Source organism: Bactrocera tryoni, chromosome 3 (genome assembly GCF_016617805.1).
Source record: "Bactrocera tryoni isolate S06 chromosome 3, CSIRO_BtryS06_freeze2, whole genome shotgun sequence".
Classification (NCBI taxonomy): domain Eukaryota; kingdom Metazoa; phylum Arthropoda; class Insecta; order Diptera; family Tephritidae; genus Bactrocera; species Bactrocera tryoni.
Window position 1 is genome coordinate 18,548,965 of NC_052501.1, and position 16,630 is coordinate 18,565,594.

At 35.4% G+C, this 16,630-nt stretch overlaps 1 protein-coding gene across 6 annotated transcripts in view; it reads right to left on the minus strand.

The window, feature by feature from the left end:
- Positions 1-16,398, minus strand: part of LOC120773108 (sodium/potassium-transporting ATPase subunit beta-1-interacting protein) — a 180,674-nt gene extending 164,276 nt beyond the window's left edge. For 3 of the 6 annotated variants that reach the window (XR_005705124.1, XM_040102086.1, XM_040102087.1), the window contains exon 1: positions 14,163-15,745. Coding sequence is in view for 5 of the 6 variants with exons in the window: in XM_040102086.1 (XP_039958020.1) it covers positions 14,163-14,216 (54 nt within the window). In the remaining variant the exon portion in view is untranslated. Of the gene's footprint in view, positions 1-14,162; positions 15,746-16,264 lie in introns of those variants that run through there. The other 3 variants (XM_040102083.1, XM_040102085.1, XM_040102084.1) reach the window with 3 other exon arrangements.
- Between the last annotated feature and the right edge of the window lie 232 nt (positions 16,399-16,630).

Here is a 16,630-nt window from a genome sequence, read left to right on the forward strand (position 1 = left end):
TAATTTAAATCATAGATAAATTATACGCGATAAACCCAAATTTACCGTTACATTGTAACACCGCATTTGAAAGACAGGTAAACATATGGACGAGTATTGTATAATAAATAATAGAAAGATTTATAGCATAATTTGGTTATGCACGGAAGCATAAAAGACCGAAACAGTATGCGAAATTACCGACAAAAGCATAATAATAGAAATTGTGCAAAACGGTAGAAAATTATATCCATATAATCATACATACATACATATGTATGTATATGCTTGAAAAAACATACTCAAAAACCTATTTGCCTCACGTATGTATGTAATATTTATGTGCATTTCTAAATGTAATTACATACATAGATATGCACATATATACATATATACGAGTATTTACAAACATATGTATGTCCGTTACATATGAAAAGACACAAATGAGTTCATAGACCGCATTTTCACAGCCAAAGTGTTGAAGTTTATCTTTTCGCACATCACACCGATTTACAGACACATAGGTGAACACATACAAACATACATAATATAGCACATACTAACTGCGCACGCATGGCAGCCGTATTTTGCACAGCGTGACACAAGTCATGGATATGGATGCGAGTATGAATGAATGACCTCTTCTATAATGGTAATGGCAGAAAGTTCTCAAATAAAAAATCAGAAACAAAGTAGCGTGAAAAATATGAACAATATGTGTAAGAGACTACTTAATGTATCTATGTGCATACATATTTGTAAATAGGACAAGCATACATACAGAAATGCACGAAACTGGCAAATGACTAGTTGAAGCCATACATATACATATACATATGTGAGTCTTCTTCCTTAATGACATACTATGTGCTCACTTACACTAAATATCTACGCATCGCAAATATTTTCATTTTAAGCAGGATGAACAACAGATAATCCCTAAATGTATCCATATGTAGGGGCATAAATACATACATACATACATACATATACGAGTATACTAAGTATAGCGAAAAAATGTGACACAAAAAATCATTTTGAAAAAGAGAAATCCGTCATTTCCGGTTTGCTATTTCATTGGCAACATAGCATTCACACACTTTTGCGGCAGAAATATTCCAGAAATTATGAATGGGAGACAGACATCTGGTTGCCAGAATTTTCAATACAAAAAGTGAAGTATTCTGAATGCTAAGCACTTGAGAACAGATATCAATTTCAATGCCATAAGGTTTAGACCACCAATTGGCAAATTAACAGTGTTCAATAGATAAATATTATCATTTGAATGCGTATCTTCGTTAATTTGAGATCAAATCACTAGAATTAACCATCACTAGAATCGTCTAATATCAAAGATTGAAATATGCGGAAAGAGTTCGACATATCATACTAAACAACTTTGCCTAAGAAACTATGGATCTAAACGGGAATCCAGCCAGCGATTTTCAAGGCGAAGAAAACTATACATTTATATTTTTTATTTGAAATAGATTACAACTAAGTAATTAAATAATTTAAAAAAATGGGTGAGCGCAAGTCTTGCGATCGTGCATATGCACAGGGATGGGAAATCCTACGGAGACAGTGTAACAGAATAAAGCGACAAAACAAGTTCCAAGAAAGAATAGAGGACGGAAATCGACTCTTCGGAAGGACGAGTTAATTATTCGCGAGACAAAAGGAGATTCCCATAAGACGGCAAATCAAACTCGAGTTGCGGTTTTCGGAGAAAACACAAATGTACCATTTGTACAAAGACGTTTACGTGAGGCAGGACTCTTTGGAAGAGTTTCAAAGTAGAAGCCATAACTTTCTGAACGCAATCGAAGAAACCGCTTAGAGCTTTGCAAAGAAATACCACCATTGGACACTAAAAGAGTGAAAAATAGTTTTATTTTCTGATGAAAGCAAGCTAAATAGGGTTTCTTCAGGTGGAAAAACTTATGTCTGCAAGCGTCGATGCAAGGAGTTGGACCTCAAATACACTTTAAAACATGTTGGCGGCTGTATAATGATTTGGGGTGCCATGTCATAAGGATCAGTTCAAACACATGTCAATCATGGACAACGTAATGTTACCATATGCTGATCACAATATGCCCGTAACGTGGATTTACCAGCAAACGATTTTCAACCCGAAACATACTGCGCGTGGTACAAAGCAATGGTTTCAGAAAAACATGGTGACTCTATTAGACTGGCCTTCATGCAGCCCGGACTTAAACCCAATCGAAAACTTTCGACACATAAAGTGCCTTCGGCGATTTTTACGATGAATGAAATTATTCAACAAAGAAGTTCCATTAAATTTGCTGTTTGGAAACAAATTTCTGGTGCCAAAACGTTCATAATTTTGGAAAAGGCCTTCGGTGATAATTATTTGTAGTGAGCAAGTGTTTTTAATTGATACAAATTATTGAAAGAGGGTCGAGAACCCGTTGAACCCAGGCACAGGACGGCCACCAACATCAACTGATGATCAATAAAATAAGCGAATTGGTGCTGGAGAATCGACGATTAATAGTCAGAGATCTTACAAGCATCGTTAAAATATCGAAAAGATCAGTAAAAACTATTTTGAAAGATTATTTGGGCCTAAGAAAAGTGAAGTGAATTGGTTCCAAAATCACTTAATTTTTTTGAAAAACTGCGCCGCGTTAACGTCTGTGAAACAATGCTTTCCGACTACCAGGATACCATAAAACGTAGTATTACTGGCGATGAGTATTGGATCTATGCTTACGACGCGGAAACAACTGTTTCGAGGATTGGAAAAACCGTTGGCACAAGTGTATTGTAACCAAGGAGAATTACTTCGTGGGGGACAGCATAGATTTTGAAGAATAAATTAAGAATTATAAAATTATGAACGAAGTCTTACTCTGTTTTGCTCATATTAGTACATATCTTAAAATGAAATTCAATGAACAACCGAATAAAAGCATTCATATCATCTCCCCAAATTTCGTTAATGATAACGATAAGCCAACCATGGCTGATTAATAGAAATAATATTAAATTTAAATATAAGTACATACAAACGTAGTTACATACATATACATCTATATGTTTAATTATTTAAGCAAACAGCTACTGAGCAGCCTTCCAAGTATACTATTCTGCTTATCGCAGAATTTCATGACGAGTGGCCTTATCGTAAAGTTATCAGCACGCATAAGTTTATTGTTTTACACAAAAACAAATACCTATACATATATGTATACATATATAATTATTTTACTCCTTTATTTGTAGCAACATGCTTATATGAATATATTAAATAATCGAAATTAGCATAACAAGCAAATTACTTCGACAAAAAATGGTGACTGCGGGCCAAAATCAGAAACCATAAACATAATAAAACTAAAAGCGCGAAATATGACAGCTGACAGTTGAATACAAATGATTACAATGATGACGCTAACATTGCCTAAATGCGTATAAAATTGTATAGAAATACATTTTCGGACATATACGAGGGCTGCTATATATATTCTGGCCTAGGGCAACACTAGAAGTGCCAGGTGCAATCTGACATTTCCATTGGAAAGTTTGACATTTTTTAGCATAACATCACTCAGAACGTTTTGACATTTAATCGTGAATTGTTTTATTTACAGGGAATTAAAAAATTCATCTCGGCCAAAAGTGGAATTAACTCGTGAACATTTTCATGCGATCATTTTTCACAACTTTCGACGTGGATTATCACGACAAGACTGCATCGATGAACTAAAATCTTTGTATGGCTATGAAGCACCATCCTATAGCACTGTGAAAAACTGGTGCAATGAATTCAATCGTGGCCGACGCTCGCTCAAAGACGAATTCCGTGAAGGTCGTCCAAAAACAGCCGTTGTGCCAAAAACATCGATGCCGTACGTGAACTGATAATGCAAGACCGTCATGTAACATACCTTCAGATAGAGGCATGCCTATGCATTTCTCCCACCAGCATACATTCGATATTGCATGAACACCTGGCCGTAAAAAAGGTTTGTTCTCGTTGGATGCCGCACAATTTGACAATCGCTCAAAAAAAGGCTCGTGTGGATTGGTGTAAAGAAATGCTGAAAAAATACGATCGCGGTGCTTCAAAAGACGTTTATAAGATCGTCACAGGTGACGAATCATGGATCTATGCGTATGAGCCCGAATCAAAACAGCAATCGACAAAAAAAAAATAAAAATAAAAAAAAAATTAAAAAAAAAACAATTTTCGTTGATAAATATGCCTATTTACATTATTAGACCAGAAATATATATAGCAACCTACGTAATGACGATGGAGAAGCGAGTTAACTTGATATTCTTTATAGTCATAATGGTTATATATACATAAGTATATTTTTATACCCTGATATTTGAGATATCGTGCTGAAATTTTGAACACGTGCTTTTGTCTTCAAGAAAATGTACATTTGTCGGTACCGCCGATATCGGACCACTGTAAAATATGGCTGTCATATAAGCTGAAAGATCAAAATTAAGTTCTTGTATGGAAATCGCATTTATTTGAAAAGATATCTTCACGAAATTCGGCATGGATTATTATTTGAGGCAAAGGTACAGTCTCCGAAAAAATTGTTCAGATCGGAACACTAGAACATATAGCTGTCATGCAAAGTGACTGATCAAAATCAAGATAAATAACTTTTTACACCCTGTTACGCTATAAGAAATGCGCCTATGAAGGGTATCAGAGCTTCGGTATAGCTGAAACTGACGTTTTCTCTACTTTTTTATTATATTTTTTTCGAGTCTATATATTTTATTACTAAATAAATTAAATTAATAATTTATAGATGTCATTCAAGCAAAATGTAAAAAATAATAACTTCTAGTTTGTATTTTTATGAAAATTGTAGTTTTGGTTTTATAGCCTTTATATATGTATGTACGCATATACATATACACATTTCCATATAAGTCCATGTATATTTAATATATAATCCCACACATGTGGGCGCGTTTAAATTGAATGTCAAGCGCAGTGAACTTTTGCTCTATTGCCAATTAATGAACAATTTAGTTAATTAATTAATTGATGTAGAGCACTTTAGTGACACATTGCTGATGATTACTCGCCATTCTAGGGTGCTGAACATCATTTTGACTATATAAAGATACATTAAATTAATTTTGCAAATACATACAGACGTAAATTACATAATATACAATAGTTAAAATGTATGTGGTAAGTCAAATCAAATAATCCAAAATTTAATTGTGAACAAAGTACCAGGCCAAAATAGAATGAAGTTACAATTAGAATGATGAAATGAAATGAGCCAAGCACCATTCTGCCAAAAATAATAACTTGTTTGTTCATTCCATGAATCGAATCGCCAAATCTTGGAGAGCAAGCGAATCGAACATGCAACTAGTATAAGAAATGAAGATAAAATCACAAGCTATTGTACCAACTTAATGTGGTATCGCATACTCTCTTGAGTCGAACGGAACTGAGAAGGTGTTGTGCCTGTCACATAAATAGCTTTTGACAAGTGTTCATTAGGAGTAGCCAATGGGCTTGTCTTGGTTTTCCATCGTTATGTTTGACCTTGAAGCATGAATATTTCAATTTTCTTGCTTTAAACTACGATAGTATAAGTCAAGAAATTATATTTAAGATACACACTTAATGTGATATTTACAAAACAAATACATATATTTTTTTACATTTCGATAGGGTATACCTTCAAAAATAACCTACCAAATTTTAAATCGATATCGACAATTTCCATTAGTTTATCTTTAAACGATTTTGTCTCAGAACAGGAATTTTCGAATTTGCTTCAGTTAAAGGCAAATGAGTTGGGTTTGGAACCCGCAAAAGCCTCGGATGAGGGATCCCCGCCAAGCTAATACGGCTATGTAAACTGACGTACCAAAAGCTGCCTCAAGATTGGGAATGAAAAAGGAAGAACGACCGGCACGTTGTTGTAAACTCGGAAGTAACCGCGTAGGCGGTCTGCCCCAGTAAAGAAGAAGATTTTTTTTCAAAAATCGAATTTTCACCGGCCATTCTGCTTTTTTTAACGCCTTCATAATGCCAATACTAGACTTTCTTTCGACCGTAAGACATTCTGGAGACAATATCTTCTAATAGAAGTTTTTTTTAGGTTTCATGCACGGAGAAGGCCGGAATTTTGTATTAAAATACGTCAAAATTGTTTTTTTTTTTTTGCTAGGCCGAGTCAAATTTGTCAAATGGTATATGGCAGTGCCACCTTAATCTAAGTAAAAATTGTTTGATAATAGTTTTCAAACAGAAAAGTACAGTGAGGTATAAAAATGCATATGTATATTTCTGAAAGTTGAATTTAAGTACCAATTTTACAGCGTTGCCACCCTTATCGATTTTATAAATAATCAAAAGTCACAAAGAATCAGTATGGACTTCAAAACAGGCTTATTTAGAGAGAATTTTAGCTAAATTAAGTTTATGGCGTTGCCATCTGATTTTAAATCATCCGGGTCAAATTTTCCAGATGGTATATCGAGATGCCATAATAATGGCTTTTAAACAGAAAATTTTCAATACAGTGAGTAATAAAAGTGCATATGTTTTTTAGAATTGATTTTAAGCACCAATTTTGCAGCGTTGCCACTCTTATCGATTTTATAAATAATCAAAAGTAACAAAGAATCAGTTTGGACTTCAAAAGAGGCTTATTTAGCGAGAATTTCAACTAAATTGAGTTTATGGCGTTGCCATCTGATAAAAAACATAAGACACTATTTGAAAATTCGCAAAATTTAAACCTAAGTTGAATAGATTCTGTACGACAGCTAGTCAAAAAATACAAACAGATTTATAAAGATGCATACATACATACTTATGTACATATGTAAAAAATAGAAGTGTGAAATATGCATGAAGAAATTTAAATAAAACTCAATATAAAACCAAACAAGTGAGTTCATTTTGCATTTCCACACATTCAGCCGCCAGCTTTCGATCAGCCGCTCGACTTGCTGACACACAAAGCACGTGAAACGCGACATTTCAGTTGTCAACCGCAGCAAATTTACTGTTGCAAGTAGCAGCAGTGCAGACAATCAGCAGCAGCAATGAGTTGCAAGCGAATTGCACTTGGCCCCCATGTAGTTGAAATAGTGTATATAGAAAACGCGCAACAAAATTAGCTGCTTGTTGTTGTTTTTGTATTTTTTTGCAATAAAAGTAACAGCACAACTCGCTTAGCAGCCACTAAAATACTGCGAGTTGTGGCCAGAGTTGAGAGCCACTGAATTGCAACGCTTGGGCGAAATGAGGTCCATCATAAGCTGCAGAAGCAGAAACAACAAAAACTGCAGATGTAGCAACAACAACAACAGAAATTAAAGTAGTGACAACAACTACAAAAACCACAGCAGTGGCAGCAACTACAACAACGTTACAGCCGTGACAACAACAACAACGAAAAAATACAGTTCCAGCATCGATGACAAAAACGGCAGTAGCGCAGTGAAGCGCTATATTAACTACAACAACAACAACAACAAAATGAAATCAAATTGAAGACAACATCAAGTTGCTCGTCAGGCGCATCAGCAGAAATTGCTGCAGCAGCAGGCAGTTTGTTGGCAGCCAGCGCCATATACATACAAAGGATAATATGTATGTTGTCTGTGCATATCTATGTATGTATGTATGTGTGAGTGCATCTATTGATCCGCCAAAACATAAAAAGCAAGCGAATAGCGGGCATTATCAACTGCCGCAGGGCAGGCAAAGTCAGCAACAAAGCATAGAATATATGCAAGCATACACACATATCTATATTTATGAATAAAAAGAAGATATAACTGCACCGAAACTATTATACCCTTCACAGGTGCATTTTTTATGGCAAAAAAGTGTATAAAAAATATCTTTAACATGATTTTTATCAGCCAGTTTGTATGACAGCTATATGCTATAGTGCTCCGATCTGAATAATTTCTTCGGAGATTGCACCGTTGCCTTGAAAAATATGCTACGCCAAATTTTGTGTAGATAACTTGCGAAATAAAAAAGTTTTCCATGCAAGAACTTTATTTTGATCGATCACTTTGTATGACAGCTATATGCTATAGTGCTCCGATCTGAATAATTTCTTCGGAGATTGTAAAAATACTTAAGGAAATAATCTTGACGGAATTTTGTGAAGATAACTTGCGAAATAAAAAAGTTTTCCATACAAGGGCTTGATTTTGAGCGGCCAATTTGTATGGCAGCTATATGCCACAGTGCTGCGAACTATTTTCCGAGACTGTAGCGTTGGCCTTAATACTAATCTGTGTCAAATTTCGTAAAGACACCTTGTCAAATAAAAAAGTTATTCCTACAATAACTTAATTTTGCCTGAACAGTTTGTATGGCAGCTATATGCTATAGTAGTCCGATATCGGCAATTCCTACAAATAAGCAACCTCTTGGAGAGTAAAGTATGTGTGCAAAATTTGAGCGTTCAGGGTGTACATTTTTTCTAATAAAAGAACGTCTGCAAAAATACATTAAAAATCGGCAACAAAAGACACCACAGCGCAAAAACTGTCAAGCGGCAAGCAAACGAGTGAGCGACATGTGTTGCCACATGCAGACACGCCGGTTTGGCTGCCTAACTGTTGCAACCACATTTGCAGCATGTTGTTGTTGCTGCTGCTGCAACTGAATTTTATTTAATTTTTGCCGTGCGTTGCATTGTCAGCGATGCAGCGTCGCTTAGTTGATGTTTTTATGCAAAACAGCAACAACAAAACATGCAACGAGTATGATTTTTGATTTTTATTGCACTTATTTTTATTTATAATTTATTAACTCGTTTGCTTTTGCTTTTACTAGCGCCTCGGCCACTCTTCAGCGTTGTTATCTCGTTTTGCTTCGCTTTGCTTGGCCGGTTTCAGCAATTTGCTGGCGATCGAACGATTATGCGGCTTTCACTATTGCCAGCCATTGAATGGGACACAAAGCGAAGTAAGAGTAGAATACGAAAAAAATGCTTTTATTTTGCGCTGCGTGCTTCGTAGAAAGTAAAACATAAATTTCGCATGCAAATTTTGCAATTTTATTTATGTGAAATTTCCACTGACAATAACGGTCGGGTGTTAGAAGCAAATTTCGCCATAATTTGGCAGATTTGCAGATCTGCAATTATCTGTAGTCCTTGCTTAAGAGTAATCTCTGCTAAACCTGCAAATTCACTTTCTATATTTTCGCAGTTAAAATGCAAAATTTGCACAAATTTACATGTTTGTATATACACATACATATATATATATACATATGTATATATATGTATATGTATGTATAATTTCCATATTTTGCGTGCATTGAGCAACAACAAATGCACTAAAGCACATTAATTTTTTTACTGGTTTCACAAATGCAATAAATTGCAGGGAGGCGCAATCCCCGAAGGTCGCCCAAGCAATTCAATATCCACAGCCGCCGCTTGCATTTCCCAAACGCGATACACACGCATATACCCTGCAGAGAGAGGCACACATTCTAAGCTGGTTGGGTTCAGTACAGTTGAGTACCAAAAGTGGTACGCATTTTCAAACTTTATCGCTGCAACAATTTTTTCTAGTTTCGTACTAGTACCAATAAGGATGAAATCCGATAGGCGATGAGGAATAGAAAAGTGAAATAATTTTTTTTAATTAAGAATAATTATTTCTAATTGGATCAGTCTTATTTATAAAATATATTTTGCGATAAAAATTTACAGTTGGTGAGTTAGTTGCTGTAATTTTAATTCAGACATCAGTCTGACTCAGTGACAGATCCAGAAACCGACCTCCATAACCACACATGGATCTGACTAATATGAACTTCCCCGACAGTAATAGGTCCAGGTGGACCTATTGGTGGTGTTTTTGTTGTAGTCTTTGTCTATTTTTGTAGTTGTAGCTTGTCTAGTTCGCAATGCACGAGTAAATGTTCATTGAAATCCTCTAACGCGAGGGCCAGAAAAGTTGTTGTTACGACGGGGTCGGACCACATTGAGGGAGGGGCTAAATGAGCGGGATTCAATGGGTGGCAATGAACACGTGTCACAACATCCAGTGCTTCGATATCAAGAGTTGACCCGGATTTTTGCCTACCAGTAGCTGTTATTCCACCGATCCAACTGTGTTTGATCGAAAAAGTTGAGAATACTGTGCTAAAAATTTGTCGCGTTATCAATAGAGTTATAACAGATATCTTACTTATGAGTCGACTCAACACATTTTGGTTCATGTTTAGGATATGAAGTATGCAATGCTAAATTCTCATGACGACGAAACTGTCTCAAAAAGTAGCGAATAATGCCTAAAAATGATCCAAAACCGATAAACCAAACTTTCACAGAAGGCATTGAAGACCGTCCCACCCGAAGCTTTCGCATGTTTATGGAAAATTGGCTTGCTTGCGTTGGCTTAGGAGCCTATTTGGAAGGGAAAAGTCGAAGATTTGTATTAAAATACGACCGGGTATTACTGTTGAAGAGATTATTATCTAGAAGGGAATCTACAATATTGTCCAAATAATAGTTTCCGAAATACAGCCTTAAGAGCTTGTGCCCTCGGGCCTGGCTAAGCTAAGTGCGCCGTCTTTAAAAGCGTTTTTCTCGAAACTGTGTTTTTGAAGTCGGTTGGCAAGATTTCTCGAAAACTACTCAACCGATCTTCATGAACTTTTCCACAGATCTTTGAGATACAATCTTAAGGACTTGGACGAAGGATTTTTTTTTTGATTGCATCTGTTTGGAAAAAATTTCGCGCAATTTCTTCACTAAAATTTTCATGTGTTTGTAAAAATGTCTACCAAAAATCCAATTTTCAGTTTTATGCGTCGCAATGGCGAATTTAAAATAATATTTTTTTTTTCAAAAATTTCAGAATTATTTTATTTATGGTGTATGTTTTTAATAATGGAAAATTCTAATAAAATATTTCATATTCTATATGAGAAAAAAATTGTTGAAAAAAGGCTGTTTTTTACCCGATGAAACCCATGTAACCGCTTAAGCCAAATCAATATCTATTATCTGCTTAACATTTTTGATATTTCTACTTTTTAACAACACTTCATCGTCATGTCAGTAGATTATTACAAATTGTCGCGTCTTCAAACCAGTTTTGAGCATCCAACAAATGTCTACAGGACACAAACGAGCACATTTCTACACATGGTACTTGACGACGCTCCTTAAAGCTTGCTTATGGAAAATTTATAACCGATTATTTTCAACTGCCATACCAACGCCAGCCATTGCAACAAGCAACTGAAGTAGGAGCCGCCGCAACACGCCATATGGCACAACAACAACAACAAGGACAGAAACAATCCAACACATCCAAACATATGTAAGATTGTTGGAAAATCTCCTTGGGATTTTCGTTGGTTGGTTCTCAGTCTCAGTTGTAGCGTGGCTTCTTGCCTTTATGGCGCTGCAGCAGCTTGCCAACTGTGCATTACGCGCAACGGACACACACGTGCAGCATGCAGCCATAATGCAATATATAGAAAGTCAGCGTTACATATTTGTGTAAAAGTTGCCGCATACACATACATACATGTACTTATGTATATTTATCTGCAGAATCATGTCTTCTTATGGGTTCCTGCGGTTGTTGGCAAGCAACTTGCTGGATATACTTCCAATATGGAAGCTACCGCGCAGCTACGGCTGCCTTTAGTGTTGCATATGGCATTTGTGTGTGTATGTATGGAATTCCCCCACTTTGGTTTTATCTCGGTTTTAAGCATTTTCATCTGACGGCAGCAATTTTGCAACGAAAAGCGTTCGCCAATGCCGCAAGTTGTGTTGTCGATCTTAAAGTGATTATGCAATTCAACATTTCAACACTTGAATACGAAATTTTTTTTAATCTAAAATAAATTTGCAGGCACTGCATGTTCTTGCATTCTGTGCAGAAAATGTTGTTAAAGAGTGTGGAAGTTAAAGGGTTTGAGGTACGAAGGTTTTATTCCAGTTTGCGCAGCTTTACTTGGTAGTGAAGACAAATGATGAGAAACTCCATAACAAATATTTCAGAAATAAATATTTTTTACGTTAGTCCCTACGGCTGTTTCATCACAACAAAAGCAGTAAGACAATATACATACGTTAAAATCTCCACTATTTAAGCTCATAGCTACATTAAACTTTTAAATTGCGCCACAAAGATCAAGGAGAAGCAGGAAAAAAAATAAATTCTTAAATACGTTTACAACAAGTCTTTAAACGTACGCATTAAAGCACGATTACAACAAATTTTATAGGCACTACACATTTTTCTGTTTGCCTGTCCATTTAGCGACCTATTTTTATCACTTTCATTTGCACTAATTGAATTAAAGGTGTTAATGCTCTCAACTTGTTTCCTTTTCATTCATTTTTACTACTCACTTTTGCAAAAATAAATACAAATAAAACGTAATAAAAACAAGAAAAAACGTAAACTTCGGCTGCACCGAAGCAAATATACCCTTCACAGGTGAAATTTCTTTTAGTAACTATGTGTTCGGTTTATATGGAGCTATATGCTATAGTAATCCGATCTGAACAATTTTTTCGGAGATTATATTGTTGCCTTAGAAAATAATCCATACCAAATAGTAAATAGTAAGCCGATTTGAACAATTTCTTCGGAGATTACATTGTTGCTCTAGAAAATAACCTGTGCCAACTTTTGTGAAGATACATTGTCAAATGTGAAAGTTTTCCATACAAGAACTTGATTCCGATCGTTCAGTTTGTATGGCAGCTATATGTTATAGTGGTCCGATATCGGCAGTTTCGACAAATGAGCAGCTTCTTGAAGAGAAAATGACATTTGCAAAATTTCAAAACGATATCTTAAAAACTGAGGGACTAGTTCGTATATATACAAACAGACGGACGGACGGACATGGTTAAATCGACTCAGCTCAACATACTGATCATTTATATATATACTTTATAGGGTCTCCGACGCTTCTTTCTGGGTGTAACAAGCTTCGTGACAAACTTAATATACCTTGTTCAGGGTATAAAAAACAGTGTATATAATTCCCATTCGATAAGCTGATAATGGATATCGCGCTGGAACTGCGAATCTACGTCATCACAAGTAATAAAAAAATATTTATAACAAGTAAATGGAATTACCGGAAATATTTATTTAACTAACTTATTTTTTGAGATATATAAAAATGATCCTCAACCATTAATTTTGTGTCCACATAATCAGACAAACTTAGAACTATAGGTACATATATGATATACATATATAATAATCGACCTTGGAAGAAGTAGTGATATGAGAGGCTCAGTTTTTCAGATTTTCTACATTTCAAATCTTGGAGATATTTAATTGAAGTACAGAGATAATATTTTCCTGAAAATGATATGTCTGTGTGTCAAAAATTGGATGAATCGTGCTCCCACATACCTAATACAAAGATTTTCGAACTTAGAGATAACTTCACCAAATTTGATATGGATTATTTTCCAAGGCAACGGTGTAATCTGCAAATCTACTGTTCCGATTGGAGTAATATAGCATATACATAGCTGTCATACAAACTGACGAGTTACAAACAGGATAAAGACATCTTATACTCTTTTATGCCATGAGAAATCCACTTGTGAAGTGTAATATAATTTCTGCGCAGACAAATTTTATGTCTTTTGTTTTTAATTATTTATTTATAAAAACAAAAATTTTTAATTTTTCTAATAGCATTAGTTATTAGCATTTAAAAAATATGTTTTCAATTTCACAGATTTTGGTAAAAGAATAAGGAAGGATTTTTTTCACTTTCGCTTTATCAAATTTTGATCAAAGTATTATTATTAATATTATTTTTTCAAATATTATTATTTCTAATCGAATCTAAACTTTAGACAACAAAATCTAACACCTTTTGTTTTCATTAAAGCATATTATCGCCCTTTCGAAAACGTATAATTATAATAATTATATACACACATCTGCTATCCACTCACTCTTATACGCGCTTAATAATTCTTATTGCATAAAACTCATTGAAAGCACTTAAACCGATGTTTCATTGCTAATTACAAAACATAGATACATATGTATATATGTATGTATATACGCTCTTTAAAAATGACCTAGAAAAAATATACTCATTTGCACATACATATGTACATACATATGTATATTGGTAAATATTTTTTCTGAAAACTTACCATTTGCAGCAAGCATGTTGACAGCATAAAGTGTCGTCGCGTACAAGATCCCATGACATAATTATTGCATTAAAAAGTTGGGGACAGAAAATGATATGTGGATATACAGCTTAAAAAGCGCTATCCACTGCCCGCAGGAAAACGAAGTCAGCAGTCAAGAAATATGCCACTGCAATTGTTGCAAGTGCGGCAGCTTCCGTTCTGTAGATGTCGTTTATTTATTGCCCAGTTAAGATGAATCAACGCTAGGAACGCACAAATGTAGGGCTGACTCAATATTCCAAGAAAACACTAAAAGTCGGCACAATGTGAAAGGATTTAGTATATGTATGCAACCAAGCACTCAAAAGCACAGTACAAAGGAGTTGGCGACTTTCACAAGTTACTTAGCACGCTGGCATTTCCGGCTTGCAAACGTAGGTGCAGCTGGCTATGCACTCGAATTGAAGTGCCCAAAAGTAGGTGCTGCCGTAGTCAGAACTTTTGGCAAATGCTTTACGTTGGTAGTCTTTTTTTGTATAAACTTGGTTGTTGTTAATGCTGCTGTTGCACAAAAGTGTTGTAGTGGTTTTGCGTTGAATTCCGTTCAAGTCGTGCGCTTTTTATTGTGGCACAGCACGATTTCACTAAAAATTGTCGAAAACTACTGCAAAGTCGTTGAACAACTTTGCAAGCACAAGATTGCGGTAAAACACTACCGGTTAATTATGTTGCACTCTTTACACTCGCAAAAAAACGCACTGCAATTACAGAAAAATGCACTAGTATTTATTTAATTTTATATTTTCTTAACATTTACACTAATTGGCTTGGAAATTTTCTGCACAATTCGTTTTCTCTTGCAACTGTCACCGCTCTACTCGTTACCCTTTTTGATCTACGACTTGATCTCACTTCTTTTATTTACACATACGCGCAAATGCACATTAATACATCTATATATATGTACATATGTATGTATGTTGCTTGTAATTACTTTTTACATATCTTCCTACCTTCCACTATAGGAAAACCTGCTTTCTGCCGGCACACAGTCGCACCAAGTTCATGTATGCGACTTGCTGGCAACGGACAGCAAAAATTCAAGAATGCGAACAAAGTGGAAGTAGCAATATGTGCAAAGGTGTGCGTGTAAACAGCTCGTTGTGTTTGCCGCTGATGCCACTTTTCGTATGCTGACTTCACTTTACACCTCTCTGCCTAGTGCTGGTTAGAAATGTCCGGTAACAATTGTTGTTATCGCGCTGCTGTTATACTTATCTTGTTCGTACCTTCTACTTCTATTGTTGCTTGAATTGATTGTTTTGTTTGTTGTACGTTTGAATAGCTCAAATAATTAATTTCTTACTTTTCTTCACGTTTTTTAGTGCACACTTAACTTACTTATGCTTTTTAATATCATCGACACAACTCAATAAGTTATTGACCTACGTCAACAAAGGTAAATAAATAGCAATAGCGCAGATCGTTGCAAGCATTTCTTTAGACTTTCTTTGTTACTGCTTTCTAATTGCATTTGCTCACATACACATACATACATAGATATATTAGCACTTAGTATGTACTGAGATCGGTGTGTCACTTTTATCATTTCCGGTGTTTACTAATTCATCATCACTCTACTCTTTTATTTTTATTTTATTTCCAATTGCCATTTGTTTAATAATTTATTTACTTTTAATTCTACAATTCTGTTTTGCACACACTCATTCACCACTTGGCTTACAATTGCTTTGCGCTGCGTTGGAATTTGTTTCTTTTTCCGCAGGTATGACTCAAACTAGAAACACATCAACGAATTCAACACAAATACACGCAAACTCGCACACACAATAGTAGGCGACCCGCATTTAACGCATGCAAACACCTTCAAACCGCAACGCATTCACGTAATAAGAACAACAACAAAGTAAACACCACGAAAAGAGTCCATTCGCTGTTTTGCTTCTTGTTGCTGTACTGCGAATGCCTATGCACTTTCGTTGCATTTACTAGCGGCGAATGCACTTCGCAAAGTACTGTTATTTTTTCCTACGCGTGAAATATGCAATCATTTCGTTTCGTTTGTTATGAAATGACTTAATTCTAATTGAATTTCATACTTTGCACATTTAACCAACTGTTTTCTGCCTAAATTTCGTTTACTAACACACTGAACGCGACACTGTATGGCGACGACGACACACTAGCGCACCGATCGGGAATCATGCACGAATTTTACTTTTCACTACACACTTACTTGTCCAACGGATAAAACTAAACTGAAACTAGTTTGATGATGCTTTCTTTGCTATAGTGGCCGCCGCAAGCATTGAGCAATTAACTAATAGGAGGCGCACTAGTGTTGTCTCTTTCGCTCCGAATGAGTGAAAAGTGTTTGAAGTGGCTGCCAGCTGGTTGCTTATTACTTTTTATGCGTATATAAATGTGATGGCGTTTGTTTAATGTAGGAAATCGTTTATTTTATA